Source organism: Nematostella vectensis, chromosome 8, assembly GCF_932526225.1.
Source record: "Nematostella vectensis chromosome 8, jaNemVect1.1, whole genome shotgun sequence".
Taxonomy (NCBI): domain Eukaryota; kingdom Metazoa; phylum Cnidaria; class Anthozoa; order Actiniaria; family Edwardsiidae; genus Nematostella; species Nematostella vectensis.
This window is the reverse complement of record NC_064041.1, coordinates 16,284,616-16,305,740: the sequence shown is the minus strand read 5'-3', so window position 1 is coordinate 16,305,740 and position 21,125 is coordinate 16,284,616. Positions and strand designations below refer to the sequence as shown.

General features: G+C 45.5%; 1 protein-coding gene across 1 annotated transcript; it reads left to right on the top strand.

Moving 5' to 3' along the window:
- Positions 1-3,060: 3,060 nt before the first annotated feature.
- Positions 3,061-17,955, top strand: LOC5507977 (laminin subunit gamma-1). The gene is made up of 12 exons (XM_048730885.1): positions 3,061-4,206; positions 5,368-5,535; positions 5,839-5,994; positions 6,371-6,583; positions 7,798-8,484; positions 8,766-8,912; positions 9,036-9,324; positions 11,675-12,459; positions 12,857-13,084; positions 13,892-14,044; positions 14,776-16,031; positions 16,668-17,955. Exons 1-12 carry the CDS (start codon positions 3,234-3,236, stop codon positions 17,178-17,180), a joined length of 5,568 nt encoding a protein of 1,855 aa, XP_048586842.1. The 5' UTR covers positions 3,061-3,233; the 3' UTR covers positions 17,181-17,955.
- Positions 17,956-21,125: the final 3,170 nt, after the last annotated feature.

The window sequence follows — 21,125 nt, the reverse complement described above, 5'->3', positions numbered from 1 at the left end:
GTGTTTCAGGGGTTGTAGGTTGTACCATGTCAAGTATTGTAGGGTGTTTAAGGTGTTGTAGGTTGTACCATGTCAAGTATTGTAGGGTGTTTCAGGGGTTGTAGGTTGTACCATGTCAAGTATTGTAGGGTGTTTAAGGTGTTGTAGGTTGTACCATGTCAAGTATTGTAGGGTGTTGTAGGTTGTACCATGTCAAGTATTGTGGGGTGTTGTACGTTGTACCATGTCAAGTATTGTAGGGTGTTGTAGGTTGTACCACATGTAGTAACTAATACAGGGGACAAAACTGTAGAGAAAACTATTAAAACGATTTTTATGTCTTTCCTCCCCCTCCCCCCACCAAACAATGTTGTCTACGTTCGCTTTTTATTTACGGACATTTTAAAACCAACATTGTCCGAGGGGGGGGGGGGGGGGGGAGGAGCGTAAAATTCGGAGGAGAGAAATTGATGAGCAGTAAAGCAGCCAATTTTCTCTTCTAGCTTTGCCCCCCGTTGTAGGTGTTGTGTTGTGGGGTGTGTAAGGTGTTGTAGGTTGTACCATGTGTAATAAAGTACGCTATGTCGTATGTTATCAGGTATTGTGGGGTGTGTAAGGTGTTTCGCATGTAGTAATTAGGTGTTGTACGCTATGTCGTATATGAGTTTCAAGATTTGTAGGGGGCTTAAGGTTTTGTAGGAGGTGTCAAAATTATGTACCCAAGAAGTTGTCGTGAATACCAAGTAGGTGTGGTAGAATTTGTCTATTTAGTAACAAGGTGATGTAGGCTGTATGTAGCTAGTATTTAATATAAAAGTAAGTATTGTCCTGTATTAAGCAAGATGGTGTAATAGGGTGACGCAATAACTAGGTTTAAGTATTGTCCTGTATTAAGCAAGATGGTGTAATAGGGTGGCGCAATAACTAGGTTTAAGTATTGTCCTGTATTAAGCAAGATGGTGTAATAGGGTGGCGCAATAACTAGGTTTAAGTATTGTCCTGTATTAAGCAAGATGGTGTAATAGGGTGGCGCAATAACTAGGTTTAAGTATTGTCCTGTATTAAGCAAGATGGTGTAATAGGGTGGCGCAATAACTAGGTTTAAGTATTGTCCTGTATTAAGCAAGATGGTGTAATAGGGTGAGGCAATAACTAGGTTTAAGTATTATCCTGTATTAAGCAAGATGGTGTAATAGGGTGACGCAATAACTAGGTTTAAGTATTGTCCTGTATTAAGCAAGATGGTGTAATAGGGTGAGGCAATAACTAGGTTTAAGTATTGTCCTGTATTAAGCAAGATGGTGTAATAGGGTGGCGCAATAACTAGGTTTAAGTATTGTCCTGTATTAAGCAAGATGGTGTAATAGGGTGAGGCAATAACTAGGTTTAAGTATTGTCCTGTATTAAGCAAGATGGTGTAATAGGGTGAGGCAATAACTAGGTTTAAGTATTGTCCTGTATTAAGCAAGATGGTGTAATAGGGTGAGGCAATAACTAGGTTTAAGTATTGTCCTGTATTAAGCAAGATGGTGTAATAGGGTGAGGCAATAACTAGGTTTAAGTATTGTCCTGTATTAAGCAAGATGGTGTAATAGGGTGACGCAATAACTAGGTTTAAGTATTGTCCTGTATTAAGCAAGATGGTGTAATAGGGTGAGGCAATAACTAGGTTTAAGTATTGTCCTGTATTAAGCAAGATGGTGTAATAGGGTGACGCAATAACTAGGTTTTGTTTGATGTGTCGGAAGATATAGCTAGTTGGGTATTGTGGCCGCTGTCTTATCTATCGGGTTGAATGCGTTGTTTATGTGGTAGAGTAGCTAGAAAAGTATATTTAATTGTGAACAGTTATATATTTGTAACAAAACTTTGATATTCCATATCGCTTATATTTTAATAATCAACTGCTAGCAGTTTGAATGACGGGAGTAGATTGAGATTATATTAATGTGTTGTAAAATTTGATCTAAAACCGTATATGATTAAAACAATGCCTCAATATGATTTTATTTTAGTTCTGACATTAATAATGATATTGCGTAATTACCGATATAAAATGTTCAATTACCTCTGTTATTTAAAGATTCTAGTCAGAACGGGGTCCATTCTTTATATCTTTAATCGAGAAAAGAAAGAAAATCGCAAGGGGATCTTTTGTATTTGGAACCCATGTCAGTGCTTATTTTGCAGCAGAACCCATTTTAGTGCTCATTTTGCAGCAGAACCCATCTCAGTGCTTATTTTGCAGCAGAACCCATTTCAGTGCTCATTTTGCAGCAGGACCGATGTCAGTGTTTATTTTGCAGAAGAACCCATATCAGTAATTATTTTGCAGCAGAACCCATTTCAGTGCTCATTTTGCAGCAGAACCCATTTTACTGCTTATTTTGCAGCAGAACCCATTTTAGTGCTTATTTTGCAGCAGAACCCATGTTAGTGCATTTGGTTTCGGAACCCATTTTAGTACACTGGTTCATGGAAGCCTTCTCTTAAATCCTTTTGCATTCAAAGCGCAGATATGCCTTCTAAGTGCTTTAGTTCAACAGCATAACTGATCTAGTCTCGTCGGGGTCAACAGGTTTGGATTATTTGCTAGATCGCATCAACGCATCGCTCCATGACAACGGTAAAACTTAGTTCCCGAAATCTACAGGGAACAGGTGTTCACTCATCGCTCTAACGAGATTTCCCGTCTAATCTGATCGCTCTCTGTACTGATAGATCACTGAAATCTGCCCTGGAAATGTCTTCCTTTTTTCGGCAGATACTTATTTTTAGCCGTTACGGAGCCAGACACGCTTGCACTCAACGTAAACAAAGAAATGTACATTCCGACGCTAGAAATCATCACGTCGACAGCAATTGATTTTTCGCGCACCGAGAAAACAAGAAAAAATACCCAGATTCTGGCCAATGGAAATACAGCCCCTAGATTTCTTAAAGATGTTTATTTTCTCGTTATTTGCCCTCTTGATATCTTGAGTTTGACGTTTGAGTTCCGTTCTGTTGATTTTTCTGAATAAATGACTAACCTAGTCGTCATGACAACACGGTTATAACAAAACCCACCAATCAGAGGTCGAGTATTTTTGCGTGCCTTCCTCACCAATAGGTTCGTATTATGTCGTTATAATCAGCATTTGAAATTGTAAATGGTCGCCTCGTGAATCCCTTGACGAGTTTCCTCGCTACGGCTAAGGAATTTGGTGCTCCAATTAGTCGACGGAATTCGCGTAAAGCGCCAATAGGGAGAGATGCGAGGCCTAGGCATGGTGTTGTTCTTACTGACGGTTTCAAAAGTCAACTCCGAGTGTTTCGAGAATGAGAAATACGACGACGTTGAAACGTGTGTTCCGGAGCCTAGATTTGCTGCGAAAATGAAACACCGAGCAGTGAGTAGTACCAGTACTTGTGGGAGCCCTCCGTCTGAATATTGTCGGGTTAAACCTCTCAATGGCTGCTTTAAATGCAACGCCTCCAGTCCCACAGAAAGGCACCCGATCGAGTACATAGCGGATAAGTCACCTGGAAGTGATGCCACTTTTTGGCAATCCGAGACTTGGTGGGACTGGTATCAGAAAAACCCAAGAGACGATCTTAAAGTTAACGTCTCTATTTCGTTCAATAAAACTTATGACATTACGGGTCATATCATGTTCACATTCGAATCACCCCGTCCTTCGAAAGCAATACTGGAGAAGTCATTCGACAAGGGCCAAACGTGGGATCCGCTGCAGTACTACTCGTTCAATTGCCGTAAAGATTTCGGTATGGAAAATACGGACCCCACCGAAAACAGATTTGGAGATTTTAGCGCTAAATGCACGGAGAAGTACAGCTCGAGTTCGCCACAGCAGAACGGCAAGGTTACTTTTGATTTCCTGAGACGTTATAACAAAGCCAGCTTTTTCGATACTCAAGTTCAGCAATACCTCAGTGCTACAGACTTGCGCTTGCGAATGGAATACCCCGGAACTGACGGACTGGAGGTGGCTAAAGACGAAGTCACTCTAAAGCAGTATTATTACGCGGTCTCCGATCTGGAAGTGATTGCCCGATGTAAATGCCATGGGCACGCTCGATGGTGCGATTTCCCACATGAAACGGGCAAGAACTGCGACTGCTTGCATAATACCACAGGAGATGACTGCGAGAGGTGCTTGCCTTTATTTAACAACAAGACGTGGATGCCGGCGACATCAGAAACAGAGCCGAATCCTTGCGAAAGTAAGTAAAGTGACCACTGTTTTAGGTTACTTATCAGCGAGTTTCAAGTGACTTTTGGGCATTGATAAATAATTTAAATGCTATTATGACACTATCACTCCTTTTTCAACTATTTCAAAGTTGTTATTGAGCCAAAAACAAAAGACAATAGCATCGATATCTCTAATAGTTTTTACTTTTTATTTATTAAATTTTTTGCTTGATGCGAAAGTTGTTGTTGAAACAATTGATTCAATTCCGGGGGTGTCTCTATGACATTAGTAAAGCATCGAATTAAATTAAGACTACTGCACAACCCATTCGCATCAAAATGAACTCATCAATATCTAGACGTTGTCTCCTAATTTTTTCTAATACCATCCTTTTTATTATAAAGTTACGGAATTTGCAAGCAGACTTTACTCACGCTTCTTGGTCTAAAATAAAGAAAATATTGTTTTGTTATGTTTTGATAACGGTAAATATCTATACAATTTATAATGTAGAACATTGCCTACCCCCAAAAAATCTATATAAATCCATAGGTGTTCTTTGGCATTTACATTTTTTACGTGTAGTTTATATCGTCGTATTTGCAGTGAAGTCAAGTTTGATGATGGACGGTTATTTCGGCTGGTTTTTGTTTACTAAATGTTTGACAACTCGAACAAGGACCCAATTATATTTGAAGTGTACCTGTTAATGTAATGACTGTCATAATTGAGAATTTCAAACTACTCTGATAAAGAGAAAATGTTTAGTCCCTCCTTTATTTTGGGAAGCCATTTGTGAGTTTTGTATGGGAAGCCATTTAGCTGTATTCCCGCGTAGATGGAATCATCAGGATGTTTTCCTGGTTTCAGTCAGTTTTTGCAAGTTGCAGAAATGTTCTATGTTGCCCTTGACTAATAAGCAGCTTTTTCTATTTTCAGTGTAATAGGCTACAAAAATCTACACACACAAAAAATAGAGGAATAGTTCACAATAATTTCCAAAGTCTTGTATTTTTTACTGTCTTGTATTTTTATATTATATGGAATTTCTAATTTTACATCTCATGGATTAAACAAATCTAGTAACATTTAACACTTCTGCATTGAACATCAGGTATTATAATAATATTTTGCCCTTACATTGATCAGGACACCTGATATTAAATAAAATCCTTTCTGCTCGTTGTAGGATGTGAGTGCCACAGTCATGCGGATAGCTGTACTTACAGCCAACAGGAAGGGTACGGCACCTGTGACGACTGCTATCACAACACAGAAGGGCATTTCTGTGAGCGTTGCAAAGACAAATTCTACCGTAACATGAGTCTGTCCCTCAACCACCCTGAGATATGTCCAGGTAACAATTGTCTTAATTATAAACAAGTTTATGCACAAATCTGTACTTCTGTGTAGAGCTTTCTTAGCCGACTCAATCTCCTAGCCAACCAATACTCAAATTTCTTAGAGAAAACCCTGGTCATTTTATTCTCAATTGTCCAATCCATGATAAGAAATTGGAAGTGATATTTATCAACAACAAGTGTAAGTTGGCTGCAACTGTTTTCCAGATGAAACCTCAGTCATTATTCTTTCAAGTTTCTGATTATTAATGGTAAGGAATATTTAACAACACATCTGAGTGACTCCTTTCTTTTTTCAGACTGCAACTGTTTTCCACAAGGCATCACCAATAACGGTACTTGTAATCAGACGACAGGACAGTGCGAGTGCCGGGCTAATGTCACAGGGCGACAATGTGACTCTTGTGCCGATACGTTTTGGGGATACACCCTGGAACCAATTGGCTACTGTACGGGTAAGAAGCCACTAGAATTATTATAAAAAAAAACACATTTATTTATTGTATTGTTATTACAATCTTACATACATGTAAGATTTGTACTCTTTATAATGATGACCAGTTTCTTTCCCTTTGCTGTATTGGTTTGCAAAAGCAAAAAAAGCAACTGCTTTTCACTATTCATTTATTTTACTTTATTGATTTTGCCTCAAGTGGCAGGGTTACCACAAAAACATAGCCATTTACTGCAGGCCAAGAAAAAACAACTGATGCAGACCCAAACAATTAATTTTTTTATCTTAAAAATGTTTTTTTTTTAAACTTTTTCAAAATAAATGTTTTGTGTTTGTATGTGGCAAATAAACATTTAAAACATTATCTTTTTTTTCAGAATGCCTGTGTGTTGGTAATGGTACAGTGAATGCATCCCTCAATTGTGACCAGTACAACGGTCAGTGTTCTTGTAAGCCTAATGTTCACACACGGACTTGCCAAGAGTGTAAACATGGCTACTGGGACTTCCCAAAAACCCTCGATACGGACTGCAAGAGATGTGACTGTGATTACGGTGGCTCTGTGCTCCAAATCTGCAACAAAACCACTGGTAAGTCACCGATATGTCACATGTCAGAATAAAAGTGAATGCATCCATTATTAATCAATCTTATTTGTTATCATGCTCGAGGATTCAGTGTACTTTGAGGGTGCTTCCAAAGTACGCTGGATCCTTGTGCATGGTTTGTTATCTCTAGCATAGCCCAAGTGTCAGGCCCTTTTATCGTTACCTATAAAGTATATACTGGGAAGCAATAAAAAGAGGGCCTGATACAAATACCTTAAAATTTTCATGTTCGGGTCCCCTATATTGGGACCACTGGGATTGGCTAGAAAACAATGCATATAAAAAAGCATGCTCTGATTGGCCCTAATCGGCATGTACAAATGTCTTGCCCACCCCGGTCATTGCATGTGTTTGTTCAGTTGTTTCTCATTGGTATCATTTTTCGATACTTGGATCTAGAAAGGCGCTGGAAATATGGATGCCGTAGAAGCTGCCTTAATACTACGGATATCATTAGTAGTAGTTATCAAATTCTTAGATAGACCAGGAACCATGTGCCAAATATTCAAGACATTTGTCTGTGAGAGGAAAGAATGGGATTGTTTGCGGTACTTCCAGCGAATTGATCAAGTGAGCTTATCAATGAAATTTGTGTTCAAGCAGAGGTTTGTCTATGTAGACGAAAAAACCCTGTTTAGTAAATTGGTGATGTGAATATCCTGTAGTAATTTGGTGATCTGATGTAGGGATATGCAGTCATATACATAAGTTACGTAAACAGAAAATCTCTTGCACAATGAACCATCTTTGCGTTTTCCTATCAGTTTTTTGAAAGCATTTAAATCATTTTACATCATAACATCAAGTTACCTCACTGGGGTTCGTCAGTACTGATATTACTACCCTTGCATAACACCACTGTAATTTTGCTTTACATAAATACTGTTTATAATTTGATTTGGGCATTTGATTGTGCTACCATGAGAGTAATTTATGTGGGACAATTCAATAGCCGATGTATTTCGACATGCCTTTTAGAGTTAAGCTTGTTAAAATAGAATCACTAGGAGCATACCAACAGCAGGGATATACGAACAGTAGACACACGTGTTTTTTTAATCACCAAAACACAATTTTTCCTACTGAGATTAAAGTTGTTGAAAAATCACCTGTTTTTGCAAATATCTATGCATGTACACCCTCCCCTAGCCATTATTTCTGCAACACTTAATTGAACCCACCTCTTACGTGTTTAGGGTCTTGTATGTGCCGTACAAACATCATTGGCACCCGCTGTACCGACGTCACCACCGGTTACTTCACCCCCAGCTTCTCTTATCTGACCTTCGAAGCCGAGGAAGCAACAGGCGACTACATGCAAGCATCAAACACTGTTGACCTGGACAAGTTCTTCACTGGGACAGGCTATGGTAGAATCACCCCTGGACAGTATATCAATTTCCAGGCCAGAGTTGATGTTAACTGGAAATGGTTCCTAATGCTGCGGTACACAGACCTGGCAACGGGCGCTGACTCTTTGCAGATTCACATCTCAGCCGAGGCTGCTGGGAATTGCTCGGGTGTAAACATGACGGTTATGAATGTCACTGGTCTTCTAGCAGGGCGGGGCTTGGCACGGCGGGCAGCCACACCTATCGTCATGTGTCCTGGACAAACATACAATTTCAATGTGACATTTAGCCCAGGGTCATCTCTCAATGCCTCAATAGGTGTCGACTCCCTTGTAATTCTACCTGATGTTACAGAGTCCCGAGTGTACAAAGTTGCTGTGGCAGAGGGCGTCGCCCATGGGTTTGATAGTGACACCATTAAGCAGTGCTGGAATAACTGGACCACAATTAGCACAATAGCGACCAGTCAGCCCATCTGTAGCAAGAACATCTCCTTCTCTGTCATGTCGGAGGTGTTTAATGGGGCTATGGGTGAGTTCTCTTGGATATCTTGTTAAAATTTACAGGTTGAGCTATTATGAAATATTTTTCATTGGTAAATGATGTATAAGGCTTTGTTTTTAGATGGTTATTTTGAGACTATTGGATAGTTGCAGTTGTTCATCCTGCCCCCAATTGTTCTACTGTATACATATCAACGCTCGCACACAGTTCATTGGATACTGCCACAATGATTAGTAGCACATTTTACAGGTTGCTGTGTTTTCTTCACTCTATTTGTCTTTTAAACCATCCTGTTTTAATTCCCCCAGCATGTGGCTGTGACAGTGTCGGGACATACTTGAACTCAACGTGTGACCGGTATGGCGGCAAATGCCAATGTAAGCCGGGGGTGACTGGAAGAACCTGCGATAAGTGCAAACCAGGATTCTACAACTTCACATCGAGCGGTTGTGCACGTAAGTCATGACAATCATAAAATGTACCTGGGGGACTCCAATACAGGAGTTATTGTTGGCGAAATCATGGCTAAACCCTATAACCGTGAGCACCGCCTCATACCTAAACTCTTTCCTCCGTAGCCTGCGATTGTGTCTCCACTGGCTCACACCACCTTGTGTGTAACGCTGTATCCGGACAGTGCCCATGTAAACCTGGCGTTATCACTCGCACGTGCAGCAGATGTAACGACTCGTTCTACGGGTACACCACTGGGAGTGGGTGTGTTGAGTGTCGGTGTAATATGAGTGGGTCAGCGGATGCACAGTGCGATGACGTTACAGGCAACTGTACTTGCAAGAATAGCACGGATGGAGCCAAGTGTGCCGAGTGCCGGTTCGGTTTTTATAATTTCACAAGCGCTGGATGCCAGTGAGTATTCAGGGATCTGAACAGGTTTTTGATAAAGGGAAATGTCACAAATGAAATGAGGGTGTGTTTGATGGAGGGAAATGTCACGAATGAAATGAGGGTGTGTTTGATGAAGGGAAATGTCACAAATGAAATGAGGGTGTGTTTAATGAAGGGAAATGTCACAAATGAAATAAGGGTGTGTTTGATGAAGGGAAATGTCACAAATGAAATGAGGGTGTGTTTGATGAAGGGAAATGTCACAAATGAAATGAGGGTGTGTTGATAAAGGGAAATGTCACAAATGAAATAAGGGTGTGTTTTATGAAGGAAAATGTCACAAATGAAATGAGGGTGTGTTTGATGAAGGGAAATGTCACAAATGAAATGAGGGTGTGTTTGGTGAAGGGAAATGTCACAAATGAAATGAGGGTGTGTTTGATGAAGGGAAATGTGACAAATGAAATGAGGGTGTGTTTGATGAAGGGAAATGTCACAAATGAAATGAGGGTGTGTTTGATGAAGGGAAATGTCATAAATGAAATGAGGGTGTGTTTGATGAAGGGAAATGTCACAAATGAAATGAGAGTGTGTTTGATGAAGGGAAATGTCACAAATGAAATGAGGGTGTGTTTGATGAAGGGAAATGTCACAAATGAAATGAGGGTGTGTTTGATGAAGGGAAATGTCACAAATGAAATGAGGGTGTGTTTGATGAAGGGAAATGTCACAAATGAAATGAGGGTGTGTTTGATGAAGGGAAATGTGACAAATGAAATGAGGGTGTGTTTGATGAAGGGAAATGTCACAAATGAAATGAGGGTGTGCTTGATGAAGGGAAATGTCACAAATGAAATGAGGGTGTGTTTGATGAAGGGAAATGTCACAAATGAAATGAGAGCGTGTTTGATGAAGGGAAATGTCACAAATGAAATGAGGGTGTGTTTGATGAAGGGAAATGTCACAAATGAAATGAGGGTCAAAGACTGTCGACCTGACAAAAGCCTGGTTTAATTCAATGACCTGACGAACCCTGGTTTAATTCAACGACCTGACGAACCCTGGTTTAATTCAACGACCTGACGAACCCTGGTTTAATTAAAAATCGTATTCCTGACCATTGTAAATGTTGGAATTGTAGCACACAATAATTTTAATGTATCTTCACTTAATTGTTAATATCTTTATTGGCGAAAACTTAATTTAATATTTAAAACAGTTTCCTCAGTTATAATCCCGCAATGCAAAGTCATAATTAGACTATAATATTCCTGCTTTGCCACCAACATCATCTTCTCTGTTGTCATTTTTTGCCCATAAGATCTCTACCAACCTGTTTTTGAAGCATGTCAATGTTACACGGGAGTAATAACTGCCACGAGAGAGAGTCCCTAATCCCCTTACTAACCACGCCCATCCCGTCTTGCTAACCACGCCCATCCTGTCTTGCTAATCACGCCCATTCTGTCTTGCTAACCACGCCCATCCCGTCTTGCTAACTACGCCCATCCCGTCTTACTAACCACGCCCATCCCGTCTTGCTAACCACGCCCATCCCGTCTTGCTAACCACGCCCATCCCGTCTTACTAACCACGCCCATCCCGTCTTGCTAACTACGCCCATCTCGTCTTGCTAACCACGCCCATCCCGTCTTGCTAACCACGCCTATTCTGTCTTGCTAACCACGCCCATCCCGTCTTACTAACTACGCCCATCCCGTTTTGCTAACCACGCCTATTCTGTATTGCTAGCCACGCCCATCCCGTCTTACTAACCACGCCCATCCCGTTTTTGCTAACCACGCCTATTCTGTCTTGCTAACCACGCCCATCCCGTCTTACTAACCACGCCCATTCTGTCTTGCTAACTACGCCCACCCCGTCTTGCTAACCACGCCCATCCCCTCTTGCTAACCACGCCCATTCTGTCTTGCTAACCACGCCCATCCCGTCTTGCTAACCACGCCCATTTCTTTGCTAACCACGCCCATCCCGTTTTGCTAACCACGCCCATTCTGTCTTGCTAACCACGCCCGTCCCCTCTTGCTAACCACGCCCATCCCGTCTTGCTAATCACACCCATCCCGTCTCGCTAACCACCCCCATCCCGTCTTGCTAACCACGCCCATCCCGTCTTACTAACCACGCCCATCTCGTCTTGCTAACCACGCCCATCCTGTCTTGCTAATCGCGCCCATCCCGTTTTGCTAACCACGCCTATTCTGTCTTGCTAACCACGCCCATTCTGTCTTGCTAACCACGCCCATCCCGTCTTGCTAACCACGCCCATCCCGTCTTGCTAACCACGCCCATCCCGTCTTGCTAACCACGCCCATCCCGTCTTGCTAACCACGCCCACTCTGTGTGACAGAGCATGTGACTGTCACGAAGGAGGCTCCCAAAGCCAGCAGTGCAACCTTCAAACCGGCATCTGCACGTGCAAGAGCAACGCCTTGGGGGAGAAATGCGAGTCGTGTCGTCCTGGTACCTACCACAGTGATCCAAATAACCCTGACGGATGCACTCCTTGCTACTGCTTTGGCCGCTCAAACACGTGCACTTCCGCTTCCGGTTTTGTGCGCTCGTACATCAAGGTAGACCTAGGGAGTCCTTTCAGCATCGACTGGACCTTCGTCCAGAGAGACGTATCGATGGCGCGCGTGTCACAGGGAAGGAACTTCTCTTTTGTCACCTCGGGTAACATGACCTTGGGTACCAAAGTGAACTTCACCGAAAATCAACTGAACTCGTACGGGGAGCTTCTTGAGATGAAGCTGAAATATTCCTCTCAGGGTCCGCTCAATGTGAAGATGTTTTGGGAACTGGAGAAGACAAACGGGGGGATCGTACGATTTGACGTCAAGCCGACACCCTCACCGGAAGTGACGTCATATTATGTGCGTCTACACGAGGCAAATGGAATATGGAAGACGGAGCCGAACAGACGCAATGCCAGTGACCTGCAAGAACTACTGTCAGACCTTATGAGCATAACGCTGAATGCTCAGTTTATGTCAAATGGTTCGGTCCTTCTCTCGGAAATAAAGTTGCACAGTGCGTCGCAAGGCATTGTGGGGGAGAAAGCTGGTCATGTGGAGAACTGCACGTGTGAATCTGGGAATTACACGGGGCTCTCGTGTGAGCTGTGCAACCAAGGTGAGGGACACTTAAATGTTGAAGTCATTTGCATTAATCGTCATCATCACCACCATTATCACTATTTTTATCAACATCATCATCGTCATCATCATCGTCATCATCAACATTATCATCGTCATCATCAACATTATCATAGTCAACATCATCGTCATCATTATCATCATCATCATCGTCACCATCATCATCATCATCATCATCGTCACCATCATTATTATCATCATCATCACTGTCATCAACATCACCATCATCGTCATTATCATTACCACATCATATTATTTTCAGCAATATACCATATACACCATTGACATTAATTTATCTCAAAATAATATTTTATTGCTGACTGACGCACTGGCTCTATGATGGTTGTTGTTGACGTCCTTTTTTACCGGAACAGGATTTACCCGCAACAGGCCTAACAACTCCTACAGCGCATGCTCGCTGTGCCGCTGTACAGGCCGCTCCCTTGACTGTGATGGTGAGACTGGGCAGTGCAAGGGCTGCAGGCTCGGATCTCAGGGATTGTACTGCCAGCAATGCCAGCCTGGTGTTGATAACACAACGGACTGTACCCAGTGTCTGCCTGAGTACTGGGGCCTCAAGGAAGGGTCTAATGGGTGCCAAGGTAGGATATACCAATGTCTGCCTGATTACGGGGGCCCTAGGATAATTAATGGGGCCTCAAGGATAAGTACTGGGACCTCAAGGATAAGTACTGGGGCCTCAAGGATAAGTACTGGGGCCTCAAGGATAAGTACTGGGGCCTCAAGGATAAGTACTTGGGCCTCAAGGATAAGTACTGGGACCTCAAGGATAAGTACTGGGGCCTCAAGGATAAGTACTGGGACCTCAAGGATAACTACTGGGGCCTCAAGGATAAGTACTGGGGCCTCAAGGATAAGTACTGGGGCCTCAAGGATAAGTACTGGGGTGTCAAGGATAAGTACTTGGGCCTCAAGGATAAGTACTGGGGTGTCAAGGATAAGTACTGGGGCCTCAAGGATAAGTACTGAGGCGTCAAGGAAGGGTCTATGGGTACCAAGGTATGATCGGGTTTTAAAAAAGGAAGGGGGGGATTTTTGTTGGTATGACTGCATGGATCTGTTAGAGGGATTTATTTTTGTTATTACATCGGGGATCAGGGCACGCTGTCTTAGCAAATGCCTTCAGATGAAACTTGAATGTATATTTGGGGTCTGTTCTGTTGGTGGCGACTTTGAAGGCGAGGTTTTGGGTGTTTTTTAGAACTGCGACAATTGCTTGCGCCATTCAAACTAACGGAATTACATTTGGTGCATTTTTGTAACATCAGGCTGCTTAGTACTTCATGTAGGGGTAGGGTTAAATTCAGAGACATAGTGCCTGTTTATGGTGTCTTACATGACGTAATATCCCAGCTGCTTGTCACTCATCTTTTGCGTTACCTCCACAGATTGTGACTGTGTCCTTCCCAATACCTTATATGGTAATAGTACCGTGTGTAACGCAACCACAGGGCAGTGCACGTGCAAAGAGAAGATCTCTGGGCGAACATGTGACCGTTGCCATGAGAACGCGTATAACACGTCAGACAGAGGATGTGTCGGTAGGTGATCACTTGATCGTTCAAATGAAGACATCATCGTACTTGGACCTTATAGGGGTACCCTGTGGTACACAAATATAAACACGTAGAGGATAAGGGGTAGGGACGCTTATAGGGGTACCCTGTGGTACTCAAATATAAACACGTAGGGGATGAGGGGTAGGGACGCTTATAGGGGTACCCTGTGGTTCTCAAATATAAACACGTAGGGGATGAGGGGTAGGGACGCTTATAGGGGTACCCTGTGGTACACAAATATCAACATGCATGAGAGAAGGCGTACAATTTTCACATTATACAAGGGCGGTAGGAACAGTGATTGTTAGGTTAATTCTGATAATAAACCACGAATTTCCCTCTCATTTGGCTAAAATGTGCCATGTTTGCAACGCGCTCTCCGTGTTTGATTGATGGTTTGACGGGCACTTCTGGTCTAGCGAGTCGGGGGCAGTTCGCGCGTCACGAGATAGTAGCTCGGATTACGCAACGTAACTTGGCCGGGTTTTCTAATGAAACATGGAGAGCAAGTCGCAAACAAGGCACATTTTAGCCAAATTAGAGGAAAATTCGTGGTTTATTATCAGAATTAACCTAACAATCACTGTTCGTACCGACCTTGCTTAAACTGCTAAATCGTTTCCATCATCGTCCGAATCCCTACGTTATGTAATAATATGTTCATTTACCCAGAATGCCCGGAGAGTCATGTAATAATATTTTCATTTACCCAGAATGCCCGGAGTGCTTCCGTCAGCTCCAGGAGCACGTGTTTAAGTTGCGTGACGGTATCAAGGATCTACAGGGTCTCATCCTGCGCGTCAAGAACGGCGACATTGGTGACATCACTTTCGCCCAGTCTCTTGCGGCCGCTAACGTGAGCGTGGAAGCGATCTCGAGTAATGCCAAGAACTCGAGCGGCATCGAGGGCACGCTTCACCAGGAACTCCTCAAACTAAACGACACGCTTAAAGAACTAGAAAGAGTCTTAAAGGGCAGAGTGACGTCAGAACTGACGTCATTAGAGGGTGTTACCATGACAACGCAGCAAGAACGAGTCCAGATCCAGGATCACATCAGACTGACGGAGGGGCTGGTGCGTAGTGGGTATGGTGTGGTGACGTCAACCATGCAAGCAGCGGTGGACCAGGCCAACGCGACCGATACTTACCTGAAAGAACTGGTACCGAGGTTCACGTCACAGGCTTCCATGGCAACAAACCAGTCCGCGCGGCAAAATGGTACTGGTAATGACATTACAAGTAAAACGAGCTCGGCTGGCGCACTGGTAACCAGTGCGGATGTGACGTCACTAGAGGCGGGACTGAGGCAAAATATGACGTCACAGCTGTTGGTCGCCCTGGAACAGCAAGCACAGAGCGTGCGCAGACTTGCCACTGAAACGAATGCCACCGCGCATGCCTTGTACGCTAATGTCACCGCTGTACTCGATGGGGCATCGCGGGCTCTGCAGGCCGCGAATGGACTGGGTCCTGACAACGCGGCTGCGGTGCTGAGTGTAAAACGGGCAGCGGATGATGCCAAAGCCAACGCTTCCTCGGCCGTCCAACGAGTAAGCAATCTAACTAAACAGTACGCAGGGATTGTCGCGGAGACGGAAACAGCCGTGCGCAACACGGAGGCAACTCTTGCAGCGGTTAAAGAGCGGGAGAATGCGGGGATCGAGATGCTGGCGGAAGCCAAGCGGGCGCTGGCAGAGGCGGAGGCAGCCGTGGCAACAGCCGCCAACGCGCACAGGGACGCGCTCGAGATGAGACAGATCCTGCTCACATTTGAAGCGAAAGCGAACGAGTCCCAACAGCTTGCCGCGCGGGCCCTCGCGAGTGCGCGCGAGGCGAACCAGACGAGCCTCAGGGCAATCGCATACACACGCGAGATTAACGCATCCATCCAGGCGACGCTAGTCATCGCTTCACAAGGTCTAAACATGGCCACAGAGGCACTAAGGTTGGCCAGCGGCGAGCATCAGGTGAGCATGCGCATAAGTGACCTGGCGTTTCACCATAATGCACTCAACGGTTACTTGAATTTTTAAGATTTTTGTTTGGATTTTATACAGTCCCCGCCTTCTAATGATCAACCCAATCGTTTTACTTGAACTGCCTACTCACGTTTTCAAATACATTTTGACTTATCTGTTTTATGTTTCGTTTCGGGTCTTGTCTAACCTCTCACCACTGACAGCCTTCGTAAAGTTGCAAGTATCACTATCCCCCGCCCCCCCTATATCAGCGGCGTAGCCAGGATTTGTGACAGGAGGAGGCGCAAAAGGCCCCATTTTCTCCTGTATTTTAGATAATGTCTCATACATTTACTGTATTTTTTGCTGCTATAAGGGGGGGGGGGCAGGCCCCCTAGGCCACCCCCCTGGCTACACTCCCGTTTACTGTCGACCGACTGCAAGTGCACAAGGCTGTCGATATTGTTGTCTAATATTTACCAAATTCAATTAGAAAGTTTGCCATAACTTCCCCTTGGTACTTGGTACTAGGAGGGTGACAAAGACGGTCTATATATTATTCGAGAGAGAGGACTAAGATGAATACTTGGCCTCATATGTCGCCTTCCTCTGTGTCTAATGTCGTGTACGTTGCTATGATTACAGGGTGTGTTGAATATCCACGCATCTGCCACGATCCTCAAGCGCGAATCAGACATGAGCCCTTACACGTCAGACTACCATGCGCGCACCCGTCTGAACGCCACCCAAACCGCCACTAACAACAAACAAGCTATCGACGCGTGCGCGAAGAACTACTCGACTTTGTCCATACAAGCGAAGCCTGCGGGCGAGGAGGCACTGACCTCGGCACAGCAAGCGAGCGGCGCCATCACCACCTCCAGGCGGTCAGTGGACAAAGTGATGAACGACGTCCCGCGTCTGCAAACAGTCAATACCACGCGGCTGAACGAACTCAAGGTAGAGATACAAAGATTACGGACCGAGTTCACCGCCACTGATGTTAAGACTATTAATGCACAATTACGAGTTGCTAAGGACCAACAGCAGGAGTTTATAGACCGGTACAAGCGTCAAGTGCTGGACTTAAGAAAACAAGTCGAGGAGATTAAGTCGTTACAAAGATCCCTAGGGGTACCCCCACGGGGATGTAGCTAGTGGTGAGGGGAATATATGATCCCTCTGGTTGAATTCTGCGAGAGTGCTGGTCCCAGTCTTGAAAAAGCTGTGGTAATGGTGCCACAGGAAGCCCGCATCTGGCATTCAGATGAAGACGAGCGCTTGAGCCCTCGGGCACAGACATTGTAAATATTCATCGCAGATAAAATATAAATCGCCGGTAAATGAGGAGCAACAAGATATAATGAATTCTTACGATAACAAGGTGTCATATCAGATAGTTCCCCTCACACCATAGCAATACGTGTTGGCTCTGCGCTAAGACATGGTGTGTAATTTTAGAGTCGTTTTCGTTGACGTCTGTCTTACGCCTTGTTGTAAAAGAAAAACTCTTCACGGGACACGTGACGAAAGCTTGAAGTGTCATTGGCTGAGCTCACTTCACGTGACAAACGCTATGATCTTATTGGCTGAAGACCGAAATTGTGATTTCTCAACTACACGTGACCAAAACTGTGATCTCTTATTCGCTAATAAAAAAGCAGGTTAACGAATGAAAGATCAGATTACAAAGTAGGCAGAGCTTGGAACCCCTAGTCTTACTGGTTTTACTTTTACAGCCAGTCTACATTCATGTCTCCACCTCTCCAGCGTAACGTTTTTTAATTGTGAAGTAACGCAAGCGAGTTGACGAGTTGTCACGTGAGCGTTGCGTGACAGCATTATAACATAGGCTATTTATCTTGCTCTATAGCGTGTGTACATATATAAAATGATATGAAATCTTAGGAAAATAAGATAAATGGTTATAAAATCTGCTTATTTTGTACAAAAGTAGCCTGCGTAGCAAGCGTTTCTGTGGGTTTCCAGCGCAAAGAAACGCCACGAAAGCAAAAGACCGCCATTTTGGCCGCGCGACAAATGGGGAGCTCACATTTCTCACGCGGCCAAAATGGCGGTCTTTTGCTTTCATGGCGTTTCTTTGCGCTGGAAACCCACAGAAACACTTGCTACGCAGGCTACAAAAAAACAAAACCTCTTTAGACATTGAAGCTAATTGCTCGAGCGAGGTGAGCACTCGTGGCTTATTAATCCAGAAAGGGTTCCTTCTTTCACTTCAGCAGCATAAGTTTTCCTTCTCGTATAAAAATTTTAAAAAGCCATAAAAATAATTCATCGGCCTGCGGCCTCGGTCTGTACAAAAGTGGGGGGGCTGGGAGGTTTCAGTGGAACGAGTGGGGGGCGCGAATCGCCCCTCCGGGCCTCCCAGCCCCGTCTTAGGCCTGGGGGGGCCCAGCGCCCCTCCGACCCCTCCCAGCCCCATTCCAGGCTGGGACTTTCGGTGACACCGAAACTCGTTTCGCGTAGATTAAGCATTTTAAACCTAATTTCGTGTTTGAGTCGAGTCGCCATTTTGGATAATTGAGCTTGGTACTTCATGACATACGTTTTTAAGAACTTTCTGACTTGCACTCTAATAAATAAAGCTGTTATGAAGTATCACGGCTATATTTTTCCAATAATACAGTTCGAACCCCCAAGGACTTGCAATTATACCGAGCGTTCGAAGGATGAAGTGCGGAAAAGATTATTGCGGGTGGCTAAAGGTCGGCCACGCAAACACGTGCTTACATAGAGGAGGTTCTCAATAGCATGCGTGACAAAGAGGCGCCCGCCGTACTGGCAGGGCTGGTCCAGAACATCCTGGACATGGACATCCCCGACGATGTCAAACGTAAGCTGCTTAAGCCGTTCATGCCGGCGAGCTCGCGGCCAGAGGAAGTCTGGCGCGAGTTCTACCCATTGCTGCTGGAACGGCGGCAAGAGGGCCCAGAGGGCTTAGACCCCGAGGAGTACTATTCTCTCTTCGTCGGCGGCGCCCATCTTCGGTTCCCAAGCGTGGATGCCACTCTTCGGGGCCAAGACATAAGCGCCGGTGTTTACCAGGAGATACGAGATCTTGGTGGAACAGGTGTCATTGCTCTAAAGCCGGTTATGCGGGGGCCTGATATTAATGACGACGGCTCGGTGTGGTGGGTCTCGCACGAGCGAGAGTCTCTGAGGGCGAACGCAGTGCTGCCGCTGGTGCTCGAGATGGTAGACCCCGACCGGCGTTACGGGCTCTTCACGGTCGTTGGTAAGGCCCCCGCAGAGCCATTGGCGCCAATCACGGAGGAGGAAGGGCGCTCGGAGCACAAGATTGGTGGGTCGTTAGTCAAAAGAGGGGACCAAATCGCAGTCGGCGCCCTGGAAGGCATCGATGCGGGTATTTGGGAGAAAGGACAAGAGTACCTCGTCTACGTGAGATACGAGCCTTGCCCTTTACCTGAGCAAAATGGGGAGCATGGGCCAATGTTTGAGCGAGAGGGGATTTACGCCTTCGCTAACTGTGTTGTGAGCTATGTTGCCACGAGGCAAGATCCTCGAGCGATATGACAAGAAGCTGGCCACTACGGGATGCCTCGGACGCCATTGATTTGGTACGGAAATACGGCTTCCCTACGAACGTGTATCGTATCGCGGATGTTGTGGGACGGCCATTGAGCGAGGTTCTTCAACTAACCGGAGCCATTCAGCTGACCGAGTGGGAGTTCTCTGAGGCCTGCCACCCCTACACTTCCGGGAGGGTGGGCCAGCACTTGGAGCAAAACGAGGGCTGGATCACCACGCCAGAGCTCAAGGACCTGTTAGACTCGGGTGACCTCGTCGTGGCCACGGCGAGGGAGGTGTTGTATAGCGTCAGAAAAAAGGACTCCCCGGCGGCGAAGACTCGCAGTACCCTGAGGGTCGAGATCTCGCTGTCCGCTTCGTAGGCAAGTGCGCTCGCCATGGCGACGAGTCCTCGATCGTAGTCCGCGACCGTGAAGAAGCTGCGTATCTGACAAACCTCCTTGCGGGCACCGACCACTTACTTAACTTCGAGCATGCCGACGGGGCTCATCTGATCCAATACAAAGACGGTGTCCGGCGCTCACAATGGTACCATATCAGGGCCTTCGTCTTGGCGTACACAAACATAGCGTTGCGACGCATGTTGAGGCGGATCCCTCGCGAAGACGTCCTCCGAGTGTGCACAGATGCCATATACGCAAAGGCGGTGCCCGGTGGTGTGAAGCTCGTGGAGCGAAATCCGAGGTATGGAGAGTGGCGCCACAAGAAGCCTGGGTACGAGTGGCGACCCGAAGCGGCTTGGGGTCCGAAGAAGTCAGGGAGCTTGGCTAGGGAGCCAAGCACTGCGCCGAGTCTGCTGTGCGATCTAGGATGTATCTAGCCGGCCAAGGAGGATCGGGGAAGACCGAGTGGGCGGTGAGCATGTTCATTGGCCGCAACGTTGTGGTGCTCACCCCCGAGAACGACCTCGCCCACGACCATCGCAACAACCCGCGCCTTGCGGGGAAGGCTCAAACCTACCACCACTACCTCTGCATACCAGCGGAGAAGCCGATAGAGGAGTGGAGACCTTCCGAGCTGGGGCACAAACTCGACCGTCTCGCAGAAGTAATCATCATTGACGAGTGCTGTAAGGTACAGACTAAAGTGCTACGCCACGCGGCCGTGTCAGGTAGTGTGTTGTGGCGACTATGGGCAGGTCCCTCCCTGGAGAGATAAAGAGGGGCCTCACGATATGCTCAAGGAGTGGGCACAAGGGAACATCCGCTGGTTCGAGTCCGACTACCGCTGCCTGTGTGAAGACTGCGAAAAGCCGTACAGTACATGCGACCGCGGCTCTGCCGCGCCCTCCTCCAGGCTCCACGACATAAAGGGCCGGATTTGGTGTCAGCCAGATACCCAACAGCTAAAGGTGTTTCGAGAGGAGTGGGATGGGGTGGCGTTCGACGCGGCGATCGAGCAGGCCCACCCAAGCGATATGTGGGTGTGCTCGACCAACAAGATGGGGGGCCATTGTTCAGCAGCGATTGGTAGAGCATCACAGGAAAAACTACCCCCGATTGCCAGCAACCATCCGCTTTGACCCCGATCCTA

What these genes read in the sequence shown, in the direction of transcription:
- LOC5507977 (XM_048730885.1), top strand. Translation starts at nt 3,234, where the DNA reads ATGCGAGGCCTAGGCATGGTGTTGTTCTTACTGACGGTTTCAAAAGTC. An exon ending in AATCTGCAACAAAACCACTG is followed by an intron (nt 6,584 to 7,797) that starts GTAAGTCACCGA and finishes TTACGTGTTTAG; the next exon opens with GGTCTTGTATGTGCCGTACA. An exon ending in AGGGTCTAATGGGTGCCAAG is followed by an intron (nt 13,085 to 13,891) that starts GTAGGATATACC and finishes TTACCTCCACAG; the next exon opens with ATTGTGACTGTGTCCTTCCC.